We start from the raw sequence: 19,643 nt of genomic DNA, 5'->3' as shown, positions 1-19,643 counted from the left end.
TTAGACTTTGCAGTAACCCTTTCTTTAGAAATATAGTGGCCTTATGTGATCACCTGGACCCACTTTTCATTTATTTTATTGTTAATCTACGATTTTCACAGCACCAATGCCCCAGTCCATTATGGTAAAATAAATTATCTACAGTTCAGATGCAACAATAGCTCTTAACTGCGTATAGTTACCTACGATTGAATTATTTGGCCAGCAAGCTTCTCACTTTTTTTGTGTCTTTGTTTTGATGCTCTTGATTCTTTGATGTCCTTCAGAGATGATGTGTGCTCGTTTAACTAGAAATACACCAGGAACTGTGGCTATCCACAGATATGACAAATCAAATCGATCTGTTGGGTAGTCAGTCACCTTGATTCGTCCACTTGTATTTTATGAGCATTACCTCCCTGAGGGCAGCTTTAGAGTCAATTGCATGCTGTCCTTAGGTTTCTCACATGAAGCGAAGTATTAGCCTAGGCTGTCAGGACTCTCCGGACTTTAACTACTTCTCCTTCATAGTGGCACCTGTCTGTACAGTGGTTGTATGAGGGTTCCATTAGAAGGATACACCAGTAGGCTCTCCTTCTATAACGAAATACAGGCCATCCAAAATGAAGGCCATAACTGAATTGGTGTCTTTCCAGCTTAGAAAACAAAAAAGTAATAATTCCCTCACTTTTTTTTATCACGGTTTTAGATAACCAACAAATGACATCATTCATTTCTTCTAAAATCAATAATTTCTATAACCAGGGTTTTTGAATTAGAATTGATACCTTCAATAAACTTTCAGTTCACAATGAAAATGGTAAAATCACACAATTTACTAGTAACCTTAATAAACACTAAAATGTGAAAACCATCATCAGTGAAAAGGAAGTTCAAATAGTTGTGAAAATACTCTAAAATCCGTTTTTTTAATGAAACACCAGTCCAGTAATGTTAGAGTGTAGAGTTTGGCAGAAATATCCTGACTATGGGTTCCTGTTACATCGTAAATACAGCAGGGGAATTGAAAACCCTGGAACTCTCTAGGAAGTGCTGTTGGCTCCTTTCTACCCCACCTGGTTCCGGGGTCTCCTCAGGACAGGAAGTTGGTCAATACCATTTCTAGAGTAAAGGAAGGAAGAAGGGGTAGGATAATTGTGAGAGGGTGATTTTTAGGTTTTGCCTACGCAATGCGTACGAAGTACGCATGCGCTAGCAAAATCTAATGTTTTCTTCAGTTTTCTTCTGTGTAGTCGGGTATCCCGCCCCCTCCTCCCATTGGCTAGCTCCATAAATGGAGGCTAGCCATTGGGAGCCGGATCTGTCCGTCAAAGGCCGGACCAGATTCGGGGGCGTTCCCGAGAATTGTTCCCTTTCTGCTCACGTCATGTAGACGTGTTCACTCGGTGGGCGGGGCGTTTTTTCGGGCTCCTCGAGGTTTGTTTAGGCCGGCCGAGGAAGTCCAGGTGAGTCTTCCCTTTCCTGTCCCCCCTCCCGCTGTTGGTTCGTTTCCCGCCCCCCGTCAGTGTGTGGCCGTTCCCGCTCTCCCGTCAGTGTTTGGCCGTTCCCGCCCCCCTCCCGCTCTCCCGTCAGTGTTTGGCCGTTCCCGCCCCCCTCCCGCTCTCCCGTCAGTGTTTGGCCGTTCCCGCCCCCCTCCCGCTCTCCCGTGGCCGTTCCCGCCCCCCTCCCGCTCTCCCGTCAGTGTGTGGCCGTTCCCGCTCTCCCGTGGCCGTTCCCGCCCCCCTCCCGCTCTCCCGTCAGTGTGTGGCCGTTCCCGCCCCCCTACCGCTGCCTCGGCTCCCGTTCCCGCCCCCCTACCGCTGCCTCGGCTCCCGTTCCCGCCCCCCTACCGCTGCCTCGCTCTCTGTGTCTCCCCGGCCCCGTTCCCGCCCCCCTACCGCTGCCTCGGCCCCGTTCCCGCCCCCCTACCGCTGCCTCGGCTCCCGTTCCCGCCCCCCTACCGCTGCCTCGGCTGCCGGAGTTGCAGGAGAGCCCCACTGGCTGAAAGAAGATGCTAGGTTTAGCTTTTTTTCTCGTGTCTTTACTTTTATTGAGCCATGGGGAGGGGTAGGGGGTAGGTGGAGAGGGTAAAGGAATAAGCCCTTTCAGTGCAATGCAGTTCTCTCGCGCCGGACCGGAAGTTGCTGTGTTTGTTGTTTTTTTCGGGGAGGGGGGCAGGAGGAGGAGGAAGTTGTCCGTGTTTCCCCAGGACTTTGCAGGGCCGAAAAAAGGGAAGGCCCGACCCGGAGAGCCGAGCAGGTTGAAATCCGGTCAATCAGAGCCGGAGAGACTGACAAGGAGCACTGAGGTAGGAGGCTGGAGGAATCCGCGAAGGGGCTGGTGTAGGAGGATAGACAACAGATGAACACAGCTGTACCTGACAGGGAGGAGGGTGCCTCGAATACCTGTCAGGAGCGCGTCAGCATGGGTATCTATAGGTGGCAACGGTGGGGCGAGCGGGCCAAGCTATCTTCTGACAGGTGGGGGTCTGGCATCTGAGCGGGTGGAATGTGGCTTGTTGCCGGACAGACGCTGTTGTTACCAGCATGTAATGGGGAAGCACTATTGTGTCTGACAGAATAGGGAGTCCAGCACTGCAGGGAAATTCCTGCCACCACAGAGAGACATATGGCACCTGTCCAGACAGGAAAGGGTTGTGGATGGTTGCAAACGGCGCGGTGGAGAAGGAAACATTTTCCTGGTGGAAAGTGTACTGTAACGCAATTGGTCTACCACACGTTTCTAGCCACAGACTTCATGTGATTGGTGTAAGTAATTCAATTATTATTTGCTATGGGTGAAATAATCAAAGCCCTTAGCACAGTGAACCTGCAGATCAGAAAATGATCTGAGAATATTCTCCCCTCACACAGCACATGACTAGGGGAGGGGTAGGGGGTAGGTGGAGAGGGTAAAGGAATAAGCCCTTTCAGTGCAATGCAGTTCTCTCCAGTCATCCATCATATCTACGCTATCCATCAAGTCAGCCAACTACATTCGAAAATATGTGCTCTGTCCCTGTTCATTGAGGATATCCATTTTACCCGTCATTACACAGTTACCATTGCTTGTCCGTTTCATAGGGCTCTTGCTTATGAAACCTCTATCAGAAGTAATCTTCCTGGTCCATGTTTATCACTTCTAGAACAAATAGACAGCCACCCCTCTGTTGACGGTAGAAGACACATAATAATATCACTGTCCACCCCATTTCTCTGCTAGCTTGGAATACTCCATGTGCATTTTAATGTGTTTCCTGCAGGAACTCGATTCCTACCCTGTTCTGTTTAAGGAAAGCAAAACAAGTGATGGGTCGACTTCATGAAATAATGTCAGCCACCAGTAATCGTGTGCCCCTGTTGCCTGCGTGTGCCCCTGTTGCCTGCTTGTACCTCCGTGTGCCCCTGTTGCCTGCTTGTGCCTCCGTGTGCCCCTGTTGCCTGCTTGTGCCTCTGTGTGCCCCTGTTGCCTGCTTGTGCCTCTGTGTGCCCCTGTTGCCTGCTTGTGCCTCCGTGTGCCCCTGTTGCCTGCTTGTGCCTCCGTTTTCGTGCCCCTGTTGCCTGCTTGTGCCTCCGTGTGCCCCTGTTGCCTGCTTGTGCCTCCGTGTGCCCCTGTTGCCTGCTTGTGCCTCCGTGTGCCCCCGTTGCCTGCTTGTGCCTCTGTGTGCCCCTGTTGCCTGCTTGTGCCTCTGTGTGCCCCTGTTGCCTGCTTGTGCCTCCGTGTGCCCCTGTTGCCTGCTTGTGCCTCTGTGTGCCCCTGTTGCCTGCTTGTGCCTCCGTGTGCCCCTGTTGCCTGCTTGTGCCTCCGTGTGCCCCTGTTGCCTGCTTGTGCTGTGTGGGTGTGTGTGGAGGGCTTTGTGTGGCTGTGTGTGTGGGAAGCTTTGTGTGGCTGTGTGTGTGGAAAGCTTTGTGTGGCTGTGTGTGTAGGAAGCCTTGTGTGGCTGTGTGTGTGGGGGGCTTTGTGTGGCTGTGTGTGTGCGGGGCTCTGTGTGTCTGTGTGGGTGTGTGTGTGGGGGGGCTCTGTGTGTGTTTGTGTGTGTCATTTGCGAGAGATAAAGCTAGTGGCATTGTAAATGACAATGCCATTTATTTATGTTAAAAAAAACATAAATAAAAATAATGTCAAGAGCAATGCCAATAGCTCTAACTTTAACAAAGGCAAAACCATTGCATTGTAAATGCTTGTTATATTTGGTGTGGCTTACTGAAGAACTTTCAGCACAAAGCATGCCTTTGAGTAATCTAGTGGATCACTCAGTTCCTCTGATTGGTCGTGACTACCGAAGGGCAAAAAAAGAGATCATATTTTATTGTCTTTGAGCGGGGCAGTTTTGTCTATGGTGTTCCAGGTTCATTGACAAAGTGGTGATAAAAGCTCAGAGCAGTAGATGGCATTTGAACTAACTGGGGTGCTGCAACTACTTAAATTGTAATCCAGCGATGCATGATTCCACACTTCTAATACACCTTGGATTTTCACATGTTGATACTTAAAAAGCACGCAGCCAGGTATGCTGCCTTCAGCCTTGGGGCAATTGTTCAGTATAAACGCATCCTAGTTCTGAGGTTGCCACATGGTTAGCTGTAATATGATGACGTCCTGTTCGCAGGTGTAACCATGTAAATTACAAATGTCCTTTAACAAATAATTTGTTTGATACATTAATGCATATGCAAAGACTCTCCTTTATTTTATATTGTCATGATTTCTAGATTGTATTGTTTCATTTCACATTTAGATTAATACAATGCCCCCAACAATAACACACTCCGGTGCCGCAACAGTAACTTGTAATTTCATTACTTTCCATGCCCCTGTGAAACCCCACACATGGGTATTTTGTAAGCAGGAAAGAACTGAACAGAACCAGAGGGGAATGGAGTTGGCAAACGTTATTTTGACAAATGATTGGGCGAGAGTGTGCCCCTTAATTTGTGTGTGCATAACAATCCACTGATGACGTTTAGACTATAAAAGCAGGTCATGTGTTTTTTACTCGGAGTTCAGCACAGACAGATCACCATGGTATCAATTTGTACAGTGACAGCAGCCATTTAAAAGATTAAAGGTATAAATGCATGCTGTAAGTGAGCCAGAGGGTGGTAGAGCTGCAAGAGAGAACAGATTTCATAGGAGGAGGAGTTACTCGGTTGCGATAAAGAAGTCACTATTTCTTAATGACCAATACCTTTAGTTTTAAAATGTTCTTTATAGGGAATCATTAAGTCCTCTGCCAAGAGATGACCACTTAAAATAGATAGCTTTACCAGCTGGAATTGCATCCATAATGACCGAGGAGGAGGAGAAGGAGAAGGACAAAGAGTTGTTATGCCATGATTCTGTAATAAATACTAAGTCTGGTAACTGGTGTGGAGCTAATCGAAGATGTTTGTTTGATGTTTCCCACCACATCTAGCACTTAGAGGAACACAGTATGGCGTGGAACTAAATGTGCTGTCCATTCCCATCCCAAGGATGTTAACGGACATTCTAGAATCACATGGCTCACCACTTTGGACAAAGTGGAGTAATGAAATGGCTCTTCGGGGCTCAGTTTAATAAGCCGATGTAGGGAGGTCCTTAGGCTCCCGGCTGGAGTACCTTATCCAGTGACACACAGGTGTGCCAGAGTCTTCATTAACATGTCCGGCAGCAGACAGGCTTGCCAGGTTCCCTGTCTTCGTCACGCGACCATGTGCTGGCTCTCTTTAAATGCTCTTGAAAGCTGGAATCATGACACTTGTGACGCACAGAAGTCGGGTCCTGAGAAGCAAATAGTTGGCTCGTCCTGAGTCTGGTGGTGAAACTGCACTCCTCCCCAGTGCATCCATCTACAACACAGTAAAACAGTCTACACTAAATGCAAAATCTAATAAAGGCACCACTTGTACCTGTAAAAGGGATTTTGCCGTAGAAGTAAACTTTGTTGGTGTTCAGATTCAGTGCACCGAGTAGTTCAGTCTTTCCCTCATAGTTTACCTTACGTAGATTTCAGCACGACAAGCTCCATCTTTGCTATCCCTCAATGGATAACTTATTTCATTTTCCACTGTAAAAATATTTTAGAGGAAGGCCTTGCTCATTCCTTCGAAGCAGGTGTCAATCTCTTGCTTACTTGTGCTCCTTCCAAGAAGAGATACTCTTGGACTTGAACTGGTCGTGAAAAGAAGTCTTGTGATGCTCGACTAAGTAGTGTTTCTGTCGCAGTCCCTTATGACCTTTGGATTCATCGGCATGCAGTCACTGTGGGCCTTAGATTTGTGACTCGATTCCAGGCACCACAGACAAACCTGATGAGGATCCTTCACAGATATTTCCTTGCAACAGTCCTTATGGTGATTAAAACCTATTGTTTTGGGAGGTGACATTTTCCTTCCACACTGTAAAATGTTTGAGGTAAAAATGGTCTCAAAGAGATGAGAGGTAGCTCCGAATCGGCATCTAGTGGCGCCGCGAGAAAGGTACTGGTGTCAGCGTGTAGGCGTGGCGCTTATGTATGCTCCGCATGTCATTTCTGGAACAGAAGGGTATCTGTGTGGAACCACACAGCACCACTTACTGGCACACAGAGGTCCTTCTGAATAGTTACAGAAGCTAACTGACTTGTCCATAGATTAATTCTGCAGGTTAGTCACATTGACTCACCCACAACTGTGTTATAAGTATTCCTTCCATGAAAGCAGTTGTGGAGTCAAGAGAGAGTCAAGAAAAGCTTTATTTTGATTGCATTTTTTACAATCATAAAAGCACAGATAAAATACACAGATTACACAAAAAATTACGCCAGAATTTAGAGACCGTATCCATTATAACACTTGTGAGCTTGATATATATATTCCATATTATTAAAAAGAATAGTATACATTAAAATGACAGTACATCTAAATAATGTCGCCCCCCTAAATCATAATGCTTTTCCTTTGACAAAGGACTTGTAGAGTAGTTCCTATATCCCTGATAGGCTCTGCGCATTGGAATAATATACACTATAGTTTTGACATAGGACTACGGTCAGTATGCCGGTATCGAGTACATTAAACTTAATTACTTGAGTGTGCCAGCTAACTCCGAGGTCACTAGAAACTTCTCGAATGAACAAGAAGGGATTAGTTTCTGGCAACTGCATAAACATGACAACTTTGTTTTCCTTTAGAATCGGAACAGTCTCAGCGTCGCGGAAACAATAGATAACAGTTTCACTCAGTCAATTGTGCATGCTTCGTTTCTACAGAGTTGCACAGAAATAGATAGATGGGCGTTTCAATAAAAAGGGGTTTATTGAACAGTCTTATTACTCATGCAAGAGATATGAGCTGCTACAATCGTAAGACATAATGCAAAGTATAATACGTACAGTGTTAGCAGTAGGATAAAATAATACTGCAATAGCATGGTTTGTAGCTATGACATATATTCATAAAAATACATACATAAATAACATAGGGTAAAATATAAATACTCAACTAATGCTTCTAGCTAGTTCTACCCCAGTGTACCTAACCTAAGTGTAGTATGAGGTGAGAAGAAGGTGTTGCTTCGCTATAGTTTAGTTTAGCTATAGTTTAGATTGGTGTTGCCAAGATTTGCCAAAAGTCCCTCACGGTTCTAGTCCGCTCCATACCTTAGAATGAGAGAGGTTGGAATCTCTTTCCGGGTCTCGATTTCTTAACACCCCGCAAGGGTAGTCAGAAACACTGGAGCTGGATTCTCTGCGAGGAGGATGACAGCATCTGGTCAGTGCTTCAGGCTGGGACTCGATCTCCTTCCGAACTTGCCGTGACGGACCGCGTCGTGCAAGTATGCAGCTGGACCGTACCGTGCACCGTAGTTTGCCAGGGCAAGTGAAGGTATATTTATACCTTGAAGGTGTTTGTTTAGGAATGCCAGTATTGACGTAAAAGTTGGGCATAGGAACGTCATGAATGAACCCCTAAGGAATAGATGTTCATGCATAATAAATGAGTTCTTGGAGAAATCAGTAATCCAAGCAAGGGGAAGCCCTAAAGGCTTAAGAGTCTGGTTTTCCAAGAATTCGTGGTGACTGATGTAGGTGACCATGCTTGTATTTGGTTAGCATGGATAATGCCTAAATAGGGTAGGATTTCTATGCCTAAATAAGAGCAGCAGGAATCGTGCCTGTATACGGGCATAAGTCGGGAAACCTATATACGGTATCTAAATCGACACACAACAGACTTTCTTTAAAACATGGATATCCTCCAGGCTACATGTTCATTTTCTAAAAGCTGGAGCTTGATAAAAGCCGGACGACTTTTTAAAAGTGGAACTATACAGGTCTTTCTTAACTCAATATAACATTTACAAAATAAGACTAGATGAGATGAAGATTGAGCCGATTTGTTATCACAAGGACATAATTGTAATTCACTTTCCCAATCATTCATTTTTGGGAAAGAGACAAATCTATGGATTGTCCCCAATCTAAATGTAGCACCCTACCAAAACCGCCGGGTACAAATATTAAATATGGCTGCAGGCTAAAAGTAGTATGGAGCATCTGATGTTGCTGGACACTTGGCTTCATGATTTCCCCAGATAATCGTAACATATCCAGGAATTGAAGGGCATTCTTTCTTAGGCTTTTACTGGTAATCAACGTGAGCGAGCTCAGGCAAGTAAAATATTCCGGATGGCCTAAGCCTTTCATAAACTCTTTCACAAACTTGACCCATAGAATTTTTTGCACCCCTTTAAGCCTCAGACTATCCTGTAGGATCTCCCTATTTAGGGGCTCATTAGGATTGTGGATTTCCCGCATCCTCCGGGCCGGCGGAAGCCACCGCCGGCCCGGAGGATGCGGGAAATCCGCTGCGGACTGAAAAAGACCCCCGCCAGATTAGGATGGCTGGGGGATCGTTTTTCAGTCCGCAGCTTTTCCGCCGCGGTTGCCTTCCGACCGCGGCGGAAAAGCAATAATATGGCTGGCGGTGTCTATCAGACACTGCCAGCCATATTATGATCGCATAGAAAGTATACTTTTCCACGGCGGCTTTTCCGCCGTGGAAAAGCATACGGAGATTGACTTCGGGGGCCCGTAGCGGGTCCCCTGGGTGAAGGAGGGGTGGGGGGTGCACATGGGGGGTACCTATGGTACCCCCGTGCATTTGCGTGAACAAAGCGGCAGGCACCGCGCGGTGTCTGCCGCTTTGTGCACGCAAATGCTGTGCATGCATTTTTAACATTGCGGCGGGTGCAGCTTGAAGCTCCACCCGCCGCAATGTTAAAAATAGAGGATGTGACCGCCACCCTGGCGGTCACATCCTAATCTGTATGGAGGGACCGCCGCTGCCCCTGCGGACGGTCCCTCCTACTCTATGGTGGCGGACGGACTCAAGTCCGTCCGCCATCATAATCGGACCCTTAATTTGGTCTCCTCTTTTGACCAAATCCTACGCCAAAGAAGAATTGGCTCTAATTTTATGAGGTCAGATATGTATGGGAGGCCCAGCTCAGCTTGACAGACATAGGTGGAGGTACTGGTGGAAGCTGACAAGATATATCTTGTCAGGCCACACAAGTAGGACATTTGCTCTACCTTCTTTGCAAAATGTCCAACCTGATGTACAAAGCCATTTTGCGATCTCAAAGCCAGCAATTCGGAAAATCACGGTGCTTATCAATGCAAAATGGATATTTATGTACTAAACATATTTAGCGATTTGGAAACCGGTTACTGAATCAGATGGTTTTGAAACCCATAACAAATCGCTATTTGTAAGGGCCTTTTTTTACGGCATCCCTTCCAAATAGCAATTTGTAACATGATGATTCAATGTTTTTTTTACGATAATTAATTCACAAAACATTGAAAAGTTCCTGAGTTGAGGTGGTCAAACACTCACAAAAGGCAAAGCGTCCCCCAGGACCACCTCCGGGACCCCTCCCATTTGTAAAAGTACATTAAACAATTGTTGAGGAGTAGGCATTGGTAATTTTTAAATGCAGTCTTGTTTCCTTTAAAGATAATGGGCTGCACTTTAAACAAATTCACCTTATTAAAATGTGAACACAGGCATGGTGGTTTGCTGACCCCAGCAGGCCACCATACCTTTGATGACATCCTATCCTAGTGAGTTGCAATTTGTGACCGGCATCATCAATATTTTTGAGGTAGGTCAGATTGCAATCCGCTACGATTCGAAATTTTGTGAACTGACCTATGTAATACAAAAAAATTCCCTTTTTAAAAACGTTGATGCACAAATGATGACCATTTTTTTGCAAATGGAAATTTCGTACATCAGACCCTTAAAGCTACACTTACTACTTCCAGTGCAGTTGTTGTCTAATGCAGAGCCCCTAAAGGTCAGTAACTCGAAACAGTCAACAAACTGGGATACACAGATTTACTATAGTAAGTAGCTTCTCTATTTTTGAGTGAGAACAATGCAATTGCTAAGAGCTTTCAGTGGAGATGACATTTTACCATACGCATTACTGTTGAAGAACCTTAATCTCTTGTTTTTCTACTTGTCAGGTTGTTTATTAAATGAAGACAACTTTTCCTTGAGGTGTCTGAAACATAAGGTACAGCAAACTATAATTTTACTTTTTCTCTCTCATCAAAGTCTCAATTCCACATGCCTGCCATAACATAGTATGAGAGAAAGATTTTTACTTGAAGGCTGCACTGTCCATGCTCATACTATTAGGATGGCAAAAAGGAAAAAAACTGCATCACGGGATATGTCTATCCTTGAATAATATAGAAGGTACACAATAGGATGGTGGCCCTGATCTCACTGTTCATTTATATAAACAACTTCCTTCAGTCATGCAGTATTTTCCAACAAAAATCCACTTCTTGTTGAAAATAAGTAAACACCTTAGGCCCAAACTTAACTGTACTAATTCTCACACCAGGTATGATGTTACTGAAGGAGCTAGTACTGATCCAGCCTTTGCAGTGCCTGTAGATGTACCAACCTCTGGCTATTTACTTTACTTGCAGGGGAGTGTCAAGAAGGCTGCTGTATTTTTCAGTCTGAATCTGTTATAGATTCACATACTCATCATACGGCTATCACAAGCTTGTGTGCCTTCAGCCTGATGTAGCAGTCCCAACGCTGCTCCCCACACTCTCATCATCGTCTTCAGAGTTGTAGATCTATCATCCATCAGCTGTTGGTTGCTTTGAGACCACATTGCTGGCATTCTATACGCTTTTTAAATTATGAATTACATACTGTAGCATTTGTTAGATGTATGTAAGGATTGTGTTGGTAGAAAGTCACTACAGCATTTATTAGCTGGCCTAATCCCCATTCACAATATATTCAAATGAATTTTGAGCCATCGTGTATTTGAACATCAGTAGCATTTAGGGACTTGCTGTTAGCACTGTTGTCAATTCTTCATCAAGACTGTGACTAGGGGCTGGGTGTGGCTTTTGATAATGTTTCCTGTTGTTAGAAGGTACATTGGGATAGGGCAGTCACTTGCTGTTAAAGCTACTGACCTTACAACCTCATACTTATTGTGACTGCTGGGCCACCTTAAAGGGACCTCCGGTGAAGAGTAAAAAACAACTCCCTTTACCCACTCCTCCTCACTACCAGTCACCAACAGTAAGCATTCTATAACTTTGCTTTGCCTGATGACGTCTGCTTGGTTTTAAGACATATTTGACATCATTCACCAAATGCCCCCTTTAAGATAAATTCCAAGATATATGGACGATATGACATACAGCGTCAGTCACTCTGATATTTTAGTGATTCACATTTTTGACCTTTAAAATGCTTTTTTAAGAGGACTGTCTCTGTTTGCTTTAACTTGTACATTGCTTTCATTTTTTGTTGGTTGTTGGAGATGAGACTTGCTATAATTTCTCAACTTTTTTTCAGTTCATTGAACACATTGCATGCTCACCTTCAGATAGAGTTGTTGTCTCACAAAGCTGAATTAGCACTCACCAAGATAGAAAGAAGCGAAAAAGCTCTGTTGTTTAACAGTATTAACTATAATAGATATATTTATTTTTTATTCCAGCGTCAGTTCTTGTGAAACATATGCCGAAAATCTGTCACCCGTCTTTGGCACTGCAAGAAGGTGTTACCAGGACCCCATGAGAAGGAAAGCGAGACAACAAGCACCTGATTTTGATCGCTTCGTCTTTTCTTCTGAGATCCTTCTCTCCGAGGACGAATCCCATTTAGTCTGTTCCTGGTTGATGTACGAGCTCTCAGCTCTTCTGCAAGGGGGGCTTCATAGAGACTGTGGCCTCTCGGACCTTAGCGGAGATGTTGATAGCAACCATTTCACAGCCATGGAGTACTCTGTGCCTGATGGAGACTTGGGTGATCTATCTGGATGGCACTACTATAGCATCTGTTCCAAAGGGAATCATGACAGAGGGTGTGGACAGCACCCACTAACGGCAATACTCTGCACGAGGCCTGTCTGCATTTCCAGGGTGTGAGGACTGGCGAAAACCTGCCCTGGGTTGGCACCCAGTTCCAAGGGAACTTTCAAACTGCTCAAGATTAAGGCAAACTAGCGGAAACTCAAAAAACAGTATAATTTATTATTATTATTTGTATTTTTTCATAGTTTTCCTCATGGACTTCTTCCTGCGGCCTCGTTGTTGGGTTTCAAACACTATCTCAAGCCTTGCTGGCCCAGGTAGTCATTTGTTTTAGAGACATCATGGGTAAACCTGGTGGATCGCAAAGTCACCCATCAAGACTCCCCCATTGACAGTCTTCGTATGGTGGGGCAGAAGGGGGAGGGCTACCAAGCTAGTGTGTGCACTACACTGTGTTAATACTTGCTAAATCCACACAGTGGCAATGTTTTCTTGTTGAGAGCCACAACTGATGCCTCTTCCTGGTCAGCAAGCTTCTCATCCTGCCCACACCCATCTCCTTTCCCCACCCCCACCAGAATTCAGCATTGCTTAGGAAATGTTCTTTTGTGGCAAGAGTGTTGCATTCCTACCACCAACCCCTGACCTCAAAGAGTCAAGGTTTCTGGAGTTTTGAGTTCCACATCTCCACTATTCACCTCTCCTGCACCAATCAGAGCTCGGATTGAACCTCCTACAACATAGCTACAAAATATTTGCAGTAGCCCCAGTGTGAAAAATGTTTTCATATGCAGTTGTTCGCTCGGGAAATTGCTGATGCTCTATAACTGATAACACCTCAGACGTAATATGAATTACTCTGGTGGTGACACAGGCACGTTGGAATAAAAACTTGTGTGCAGAAACATTCCGGGTAGGGTTATGCTATATGTAGGGACTGAGGGTGTAAGAGGAGAAAGGAAAGGTGTACATCGGCATCCAGTGGTTGGAGGCAGAAGAGCAACGCTGGTTGAACTTTTTTTCACTGAAAACTTGAAACCATCAACTTAGGTGTAGAAAACCAAAAATATTAATTTGCCTTTTTTTCGTGTTTCTGAGTTCAAAACTTTATGTATCCTACGGTTCTGCTTTGATCCATGAAAAAATATAAAATTTTACGGGTGTTATTTGATCAGATGTTCTGTTTCAATGGGCCATAACCTTTTGACCAGACTATATCAGAGAACTAGTATACCTTTCACACATTGATTCTTAAACTGGTTATGTGTCCAAATAAGGTCTCCCGGAATAGTTAACATAAATTGACATGAATCAAAGAATTTATTTTATCCCAGTGTTCCTTACCCTTTGAGCACGAAGAAGGTTACTTGTTGCCATGGGCTCAGAAAGGGACGACGGAAAGCTTGGTTTCCCTCTGCCTTGCTAGAGTCAGTGTTTCACTACAGTGTGGTCAGTACATTGCATTCAGCACCTTTACTCTTTTATGATGTATTTATGTACATTGATACCACTTTAGCTGCTACAATAAGCTGCTTATTTTATTGTGAGAGATGGAGACATGGGCTTTTTCATAGGTCCTGCTTTTTATGATCCAGAGGAGGCTTGGCCGAAAGGTAACCTGGCGTAAAAGGAAAAGCAAGATTTTCCTTGCACGGGCCATTGCCTCTGAAACTCCAGTGGCTTTGGAAGAGTGCTGCACAGCCCACAAGACATTAGAAGCCCTCAGACTATTGGGCAATATTCCTAATTTCTTCAGGAGCCGATCTGCCTATTCCCACCCCCGAATAGAGACGGTTCCGGCAGCCTCTTTCCAATAGTTCACCAGCCTTCACCTACATATCACTTCTTTGTGAAACCCTGAACCAGTGTGAGATTTTTCCCTTTTCAGCATTAACCCTTAAATATATGTAAAAGAAATAAACAATGATGACAACTAAGGTGCACTATATTTCAAAACGACAAGGAATTTAACAGCCATCTTCTTGATTTCATATAGGGGGTCTACGAAAGAAGCGCATAGAGGGGAGAAATGGGTTTGAGGTGAAGAAAAAGAGCCTGTCCTGGGCACGTGCACATTTTTGGGGAAAAAGTTGAGAGAAAGGAGAGAAGAGACCTCATGGGTGCACAACTTTGTGACATCCTCGTGAAAATAAGAGCACAGAGAGAAACAATAGGGGAGAGAACCCTGAACTACAATAATAGGGTCATTTTTGTCAGTCCTTTCTAGGCAGTCGGATGGAAAATATCTGAAATTATCTGGCAAAATGCATTAGCGTGTGCAATTTACTCTTCATTAATGCACATTGAAATAGGATCCTCTCACCATTTCCTGAGACGAGCGCACTTGAGGAGAAGGAATATTTCAGAAGTTCACTATCAGCACCTTTTTGAATGCCTTTCACAGTTTTCTGAAGGGCAATTCTTGATCTCTAAGAAATTGGGTCTGAAGAGGGCATTGACCCTTTGTGCTGTATAGATACAATGGAAATTTGCAAAAATTCAACTTTGTGCAATTGAATCCTTTATTTAGTTTTTGCATTTGTTCCGCACATTCCAGTCCTCAATTCTGCCTTCGCCCACACTCTGATCACCACTTATGAGTAAATTGGAGACCGAATGCAATGACATGTTTCAGCAATCGTCTTGGTTTTTATATTTCTTTCTTTTTTTTTTTTTTTTTTTGCTGAACATTCTCATCAGTACCGCACTGCACTGACAAGGGTAGCTGTCTTCCTTGCTAGTGGTTCCAGTAGGTCTGTCCTCTACTACACAAGCATTCATGTGAGCCAACGCAATGCGTCCAATATGGAAGTTTATTTGTGCCCTGGTATTGAAGATTCCTGTTGCACATTCTGCAGAGCTCTAAAGGCTCTCTGTAAAATAACATTGGTGCTGGAAACCCGTTGTTAGCAGCGTTTCCCACTCGTTAAAGATTCATTCTAATTCGGGTAGCCAAAGTCTTGCTGCGCATACCTGTGAATCCCAGCACACCAACATTTCCTTGTGTGTTTCTTCACTTCGTGTGTGTGTAAAGGTTGTTGCAGTTGTGTGGTGTTTACTTCAAAGTCTTATCCAACATTCGTCTATAAAGTCATCATCACGTCATTGAACCTTTCTTTCCTCGTGACACTCAATGATCCTTTGATTGACTCTCAGGTAAGGGTAGGGTATAAAGATTTCTACACGGTATGTCATTTGCCATCTTCTTGCCTTTCATCCTCTGACCCAAATTGAGTATGACTGTTGTGATACAAACTCTACCCGACAGCAATGATGTTGCACAGTCTTCCTGGGCTGAGGTGATGCAGACGACTCTTCTCTAGATCTTAGGGAGACCATGTTGCCTCTTAGTCAGTAAATAGGGCTATATGGTACTCTTTCAGGCAGTGCCAGTGCTTTGTGAGGTATGTAATGCCATTACCATGTCATTACTATTTCACTGACGTAGAATAGCTGCTTGACTTGAACACCAGTAGTAGACCCTGCTTTCACCCCTGACCCACAGCTGTTCCTCGACTTCTGAAATAGATTGTTTATATCATGTGTAAACATTTTTACTAGTTTGGAAATGCAGAGTGGACCACAAACAATCTAGGGGCCATTGTACTAATAATTCCCATACCTCTGAGGCTTCTACGTGCAGAATCCATGTCTGCAAATCAATTTATAGAACTAATCTTGCATAACTTCCCAGCACATGAAAGTTGCAGTGCCTGGAGTTGAAACACCCCAAAGTTGGTGTGACAGTGTGCAACTAAAACCAATTCAGCTTTGTGTTCATGCGTCTCTGCATCTGATTTCTATCTTTTATTTGTTCGGCCAAGGTGACTGGGTCCTCAGTGACAAGAAACTCACAACCCTGAAAAGATTGGAAAATCAGCTTTGCATAATAATTGCTTTTTATTCGATTCAGTCGTGTGGTGTAATCCTAGAATAATCCCCTCATTTTTTACTGTGGCCGTGCATGCACCTTCTTGGTAGAAGCAGCATTTAAAGCATCAGGCAGATTTTAGATAAATTGCTATATCTGGTCCTAATAGGATTCGAAAGACTACACCATAAATTGTCATTTTGAGGAGCTTTGTATCCTTCCTCCACCTCTACGACCAGGCATCTATGAGCTAACCTCGCCTCTATAGGTGAAGAACTAGCTACATTGTGGATTGAGTGATGGCCATCTTGGGTCCGCTTAGCTTCCAAACTGGCCTTTCATCACTTGCTTCATTTTTGCAGAAGGTTGTGTCCATCTGATAGTGCGTTTTGATGAAGAGGTAGGTGAAAGTCATTGAACCACCCCTTTAAAATTGTGCTTTTCTGTTCTTTCACAATCTTGGGCCTCAGCACCCTCAAGTTGTGGTACAACTTTGTTTCCTTTCTGTTTCTGTTCTTAGCTTAAAGGGCAACAGGTCTTCAGAAGGAGGAAGCCTGACAAACGCCTGATGTACCACCATCACTGAGTAGTTGAGGCATTTTGATGGATTGTAGAGTTCGTCCTTGCTAGCTCAAGATCACTGCCTGGTGATTTGCATGCAATTCTACTGGTTGATTTGTTTATTTGTATTCTTCAGGAAACATTTTTAAAATCACCACACCATTTAAATGTTTTTTATTTTGCCTTCAGAAAGCCCTTCTAGACACTGGACTGGTTGCTTGTGAAAGCTCATTTCTCACTTCATCAATTTGGAGTCGCTAGAGGATGCAGTGCAGAGAATATTTTTTTCTTCTTAGTTCAATAGTGGACCCTCAGTTTGACCATTAATAGTGTCTCAGCCTCGTTCACATAGTGCATCAGGTGGCAGAAGACTATGCCGCAGGAAGCATCATAGTGCTTTCAAACAACTGTGACAGAGTCTAGTCACAGCATCACTTGTGGATCAAATTAACAGTTTATAGAAGTGTTTTGCTTGCAGAAGGGTCAACCATTTCCTCCAGAGTTTCCTGCTATATAACTCCAAATCAGTTTCTGCAGCAGATGCGCACTTGTAGAGGTGAGTGTTTCTGGGATAGTCGGCTGAGTGCTGAACACTATAGGCCAGATGTACAACGCACTTAGCCAGTCACAAACGGCCCATTGGTCCATTTGTGACTGACAAAATGCAATTTTCGGTGTACAAACCGTATTTTGCGAGTCAGTAACTTATTACGGCACACAAAATAGGGTTTGCGAGTCGCTTTTGGAAGTGGAATGCCAAGGGCGTCTCTTTCTAAAAGCGCATCGCAGGGAGATGTACATTTTAAAAAAAAAGTTGCTTTATTAAAAAGCAAACACAGACATGGTGGTGTGCTGTCTCCAGCAGGCCACAATCCCTGTGTTATTGCCAATTCCCAATGGGTCGCAAATTGCGACCTGCCGCATGAATATTGATGAGGCAGGTCCCTTGTGACCCATTTCGGAATCGCTAATGTGTCTGAGACACAGTATATTTCATTTTGCGAGTCGCAAAAAATCGCAATTACAGACTTGCAAAATTAAATGTACGTACATCTGTCCCTAAACTTTTTGTTGAATCATCTTCCTCAATAAGTGCACCAACTATTAGGATGAAGGTTTCAACTTCTGTGGAGATTATCTTTACTGTTTTCACACACACAAATCTAAAGGCAATTTTATATAAATCAGGACAGCCATATATAAATGGCATTGGCGAGACCTTCTGCTGTCTGTAACACCTGCTTTCAACAGGCAGTTATAGAAATATATTAGAATCAGACTCCCATTCAGCCAAGGTGGTATACTACAGGACACATCCATGTCCTAGGTAACAAATCAGCTACAAAGACTTTAAACATAATAAACCATTACACCCATACCCTGGAAAGTACACTAAATTCCTGCTTTTATTTTCTTTAAAAAAAAGAAATCTTAATGTCTAAATCTTATCTGTGTTTTTTATTTCTAAGTGGATACCTTATTTGTTCCTTACCTTCTGGTGCCTGGAGCCCATTTGGTGGTGATGAAGATGGTTGACCTGTTCAAATACATCCTGTTCGAATACACTATCTCAATTCGGATCTTGCTGTCCTAGGTTTGTCAGCCTGTTTCCCACTATCACTTTCTGAAGCTTGCCTTGGACTACAGTCTGTCCCAGGCGCCATGCCTGACTCTGGCTATGTAGTGGTATACTGTACATATTACTGTAAAATGGTAAACCGTGTGTATTATATAATGCCTCATTATATAGTGTGTATATATATATATGTATACATATACATATATATAATATATATGAAGACTGTAAATGTTTAAGACTAGTGTTCTTATTAGTACATTTGCTTCACACTGAAGATTGTGTGTGACAAGCTGTTTCTAAAAGATGTTTATTTTCCTTAAAAGTAAAAACGAGTCATTGCATTCAACCGTCAATAAAGATACAATTGTTTTGGAAGGATGTTTATGTGAGCTTTTGTGCTGTCTCTGTGTGTCACATTTTTTGAGGGATGGTTGGGAGGGTGTGGCAGTAAAAACATGGGAAGTGCCAATGACATAAAATGTGTATGTTTTTTAGCTATTGCCGACTGATTAATATTTGCTTTATTGAATGGAATTGAAACACAGTAGTGCATTGAATTGGTTATGGAAAACACTACGGACAAGCACTGTTCCACCTACAAACACACATTGGAAATGCCAAAATGTCTAACCATAATGTGCTGCACTCTCACAGACACACTGCTCACCCGCCACTCACATTTGTCTTTTTTCCTCTGGTGTAACTGGGAAGATGAACAAGAACCGATCTGGTCTGGTGCAGTGGAACATGGGAACAACTGAGAGTGCATGAGAAGATGCATGAAGCATTTGAGTGGGCATGTAGGGCTGAAGCCGAGAACTAATGTTCTCAGGACAAGTGCTTTCAAGTGTCTTGTGCACCATGTCTTATACTCAGTAGGTTTATTCACTGGCCGTCTGTATTGGAATTCCAACTGGGATTTAACATATATGTGCTGAGGTAAATTAAGTAATGGACGTGACAGCTGCATTTTGCACAGTCTGAAGCAGACAGAAGGGAAGATCAGCTTTAATAGCAACACCAACATTTTTTGTCAACGTAGTATAGGCTGGGATTTGACCAATAGCCAGTAACTACAAAATGGAGGTCCAGGTCTAAGGCTGATTCTCTAGAACCAAAGCCTCCAGTTGTCGTTCATCAAACATGCAACTGAAGGAAGACATTCCTGAGGTTCAAGTGGAAAGTAAGAGTTAATATGACTTTGTAGTATCAGGAATTGAATATCAAAAGCCTAGTTCAAACGTTTAATGAAATAAAACAACTAAAGGGGTTAAATAAATGTTAAAGTACTCCACAAAGTATACACGGAGGGCCTCGCCCCTTGC

The 19,643-nt window shown here is 43.7% G+C and overlaps 1 protein-coding gene across 3 annotated transcripts in view; it reads left to right on the top strand.

Annotated features, from left to right (window-relative positions):
- The window catches only part of RAI1 (retinoic acid induced 1), a 576,051-nt gene extending 561,963 nt beyond the window's left edge, over positions 1-14,088 (top strand). For all 3 annotated transcript variants that reach the window (XM_078665206.1, XM_078665208.1, XM_078665207.1), the window contains 2 exons: positions 10,478-10,527; positions 11,992-14,088. In XM_078665206.1, coding sequence (XP_078521332.1) covers positions 10,478-10,527; positions 11,992-12,006 — 65 coding nt within the window. In that variant the 3' untranslated portion in view covers positions 12,007-14,088. The remainder of the gene's footprint in view (positions 1-10,477; positions 10,528-11,991) is intronic.
- The last annotated feature ends 5,555 nt before the right edge of the window (positions 14,089-19,643 follow it).

Source organism: Lissotriton helveticus, chromosome 10 (assembly GCF_964261635.1).
Source record: "Lissotriton helveticus chromosome 10, aLisHel1.1, whole genome shotgun sequence".
Taxonomy (NCBI): domain Eukaryota; kingdom Metazoa; phylum Chordata; class Amphibia; order Caudata; family Salamandridae; genus Lissotriton; species Lissotriton helveticus.
Note: the sequence above shows the minus strand (reverse complement) of the source record. Positions and strands in the feature narration are given on the sequence as shown.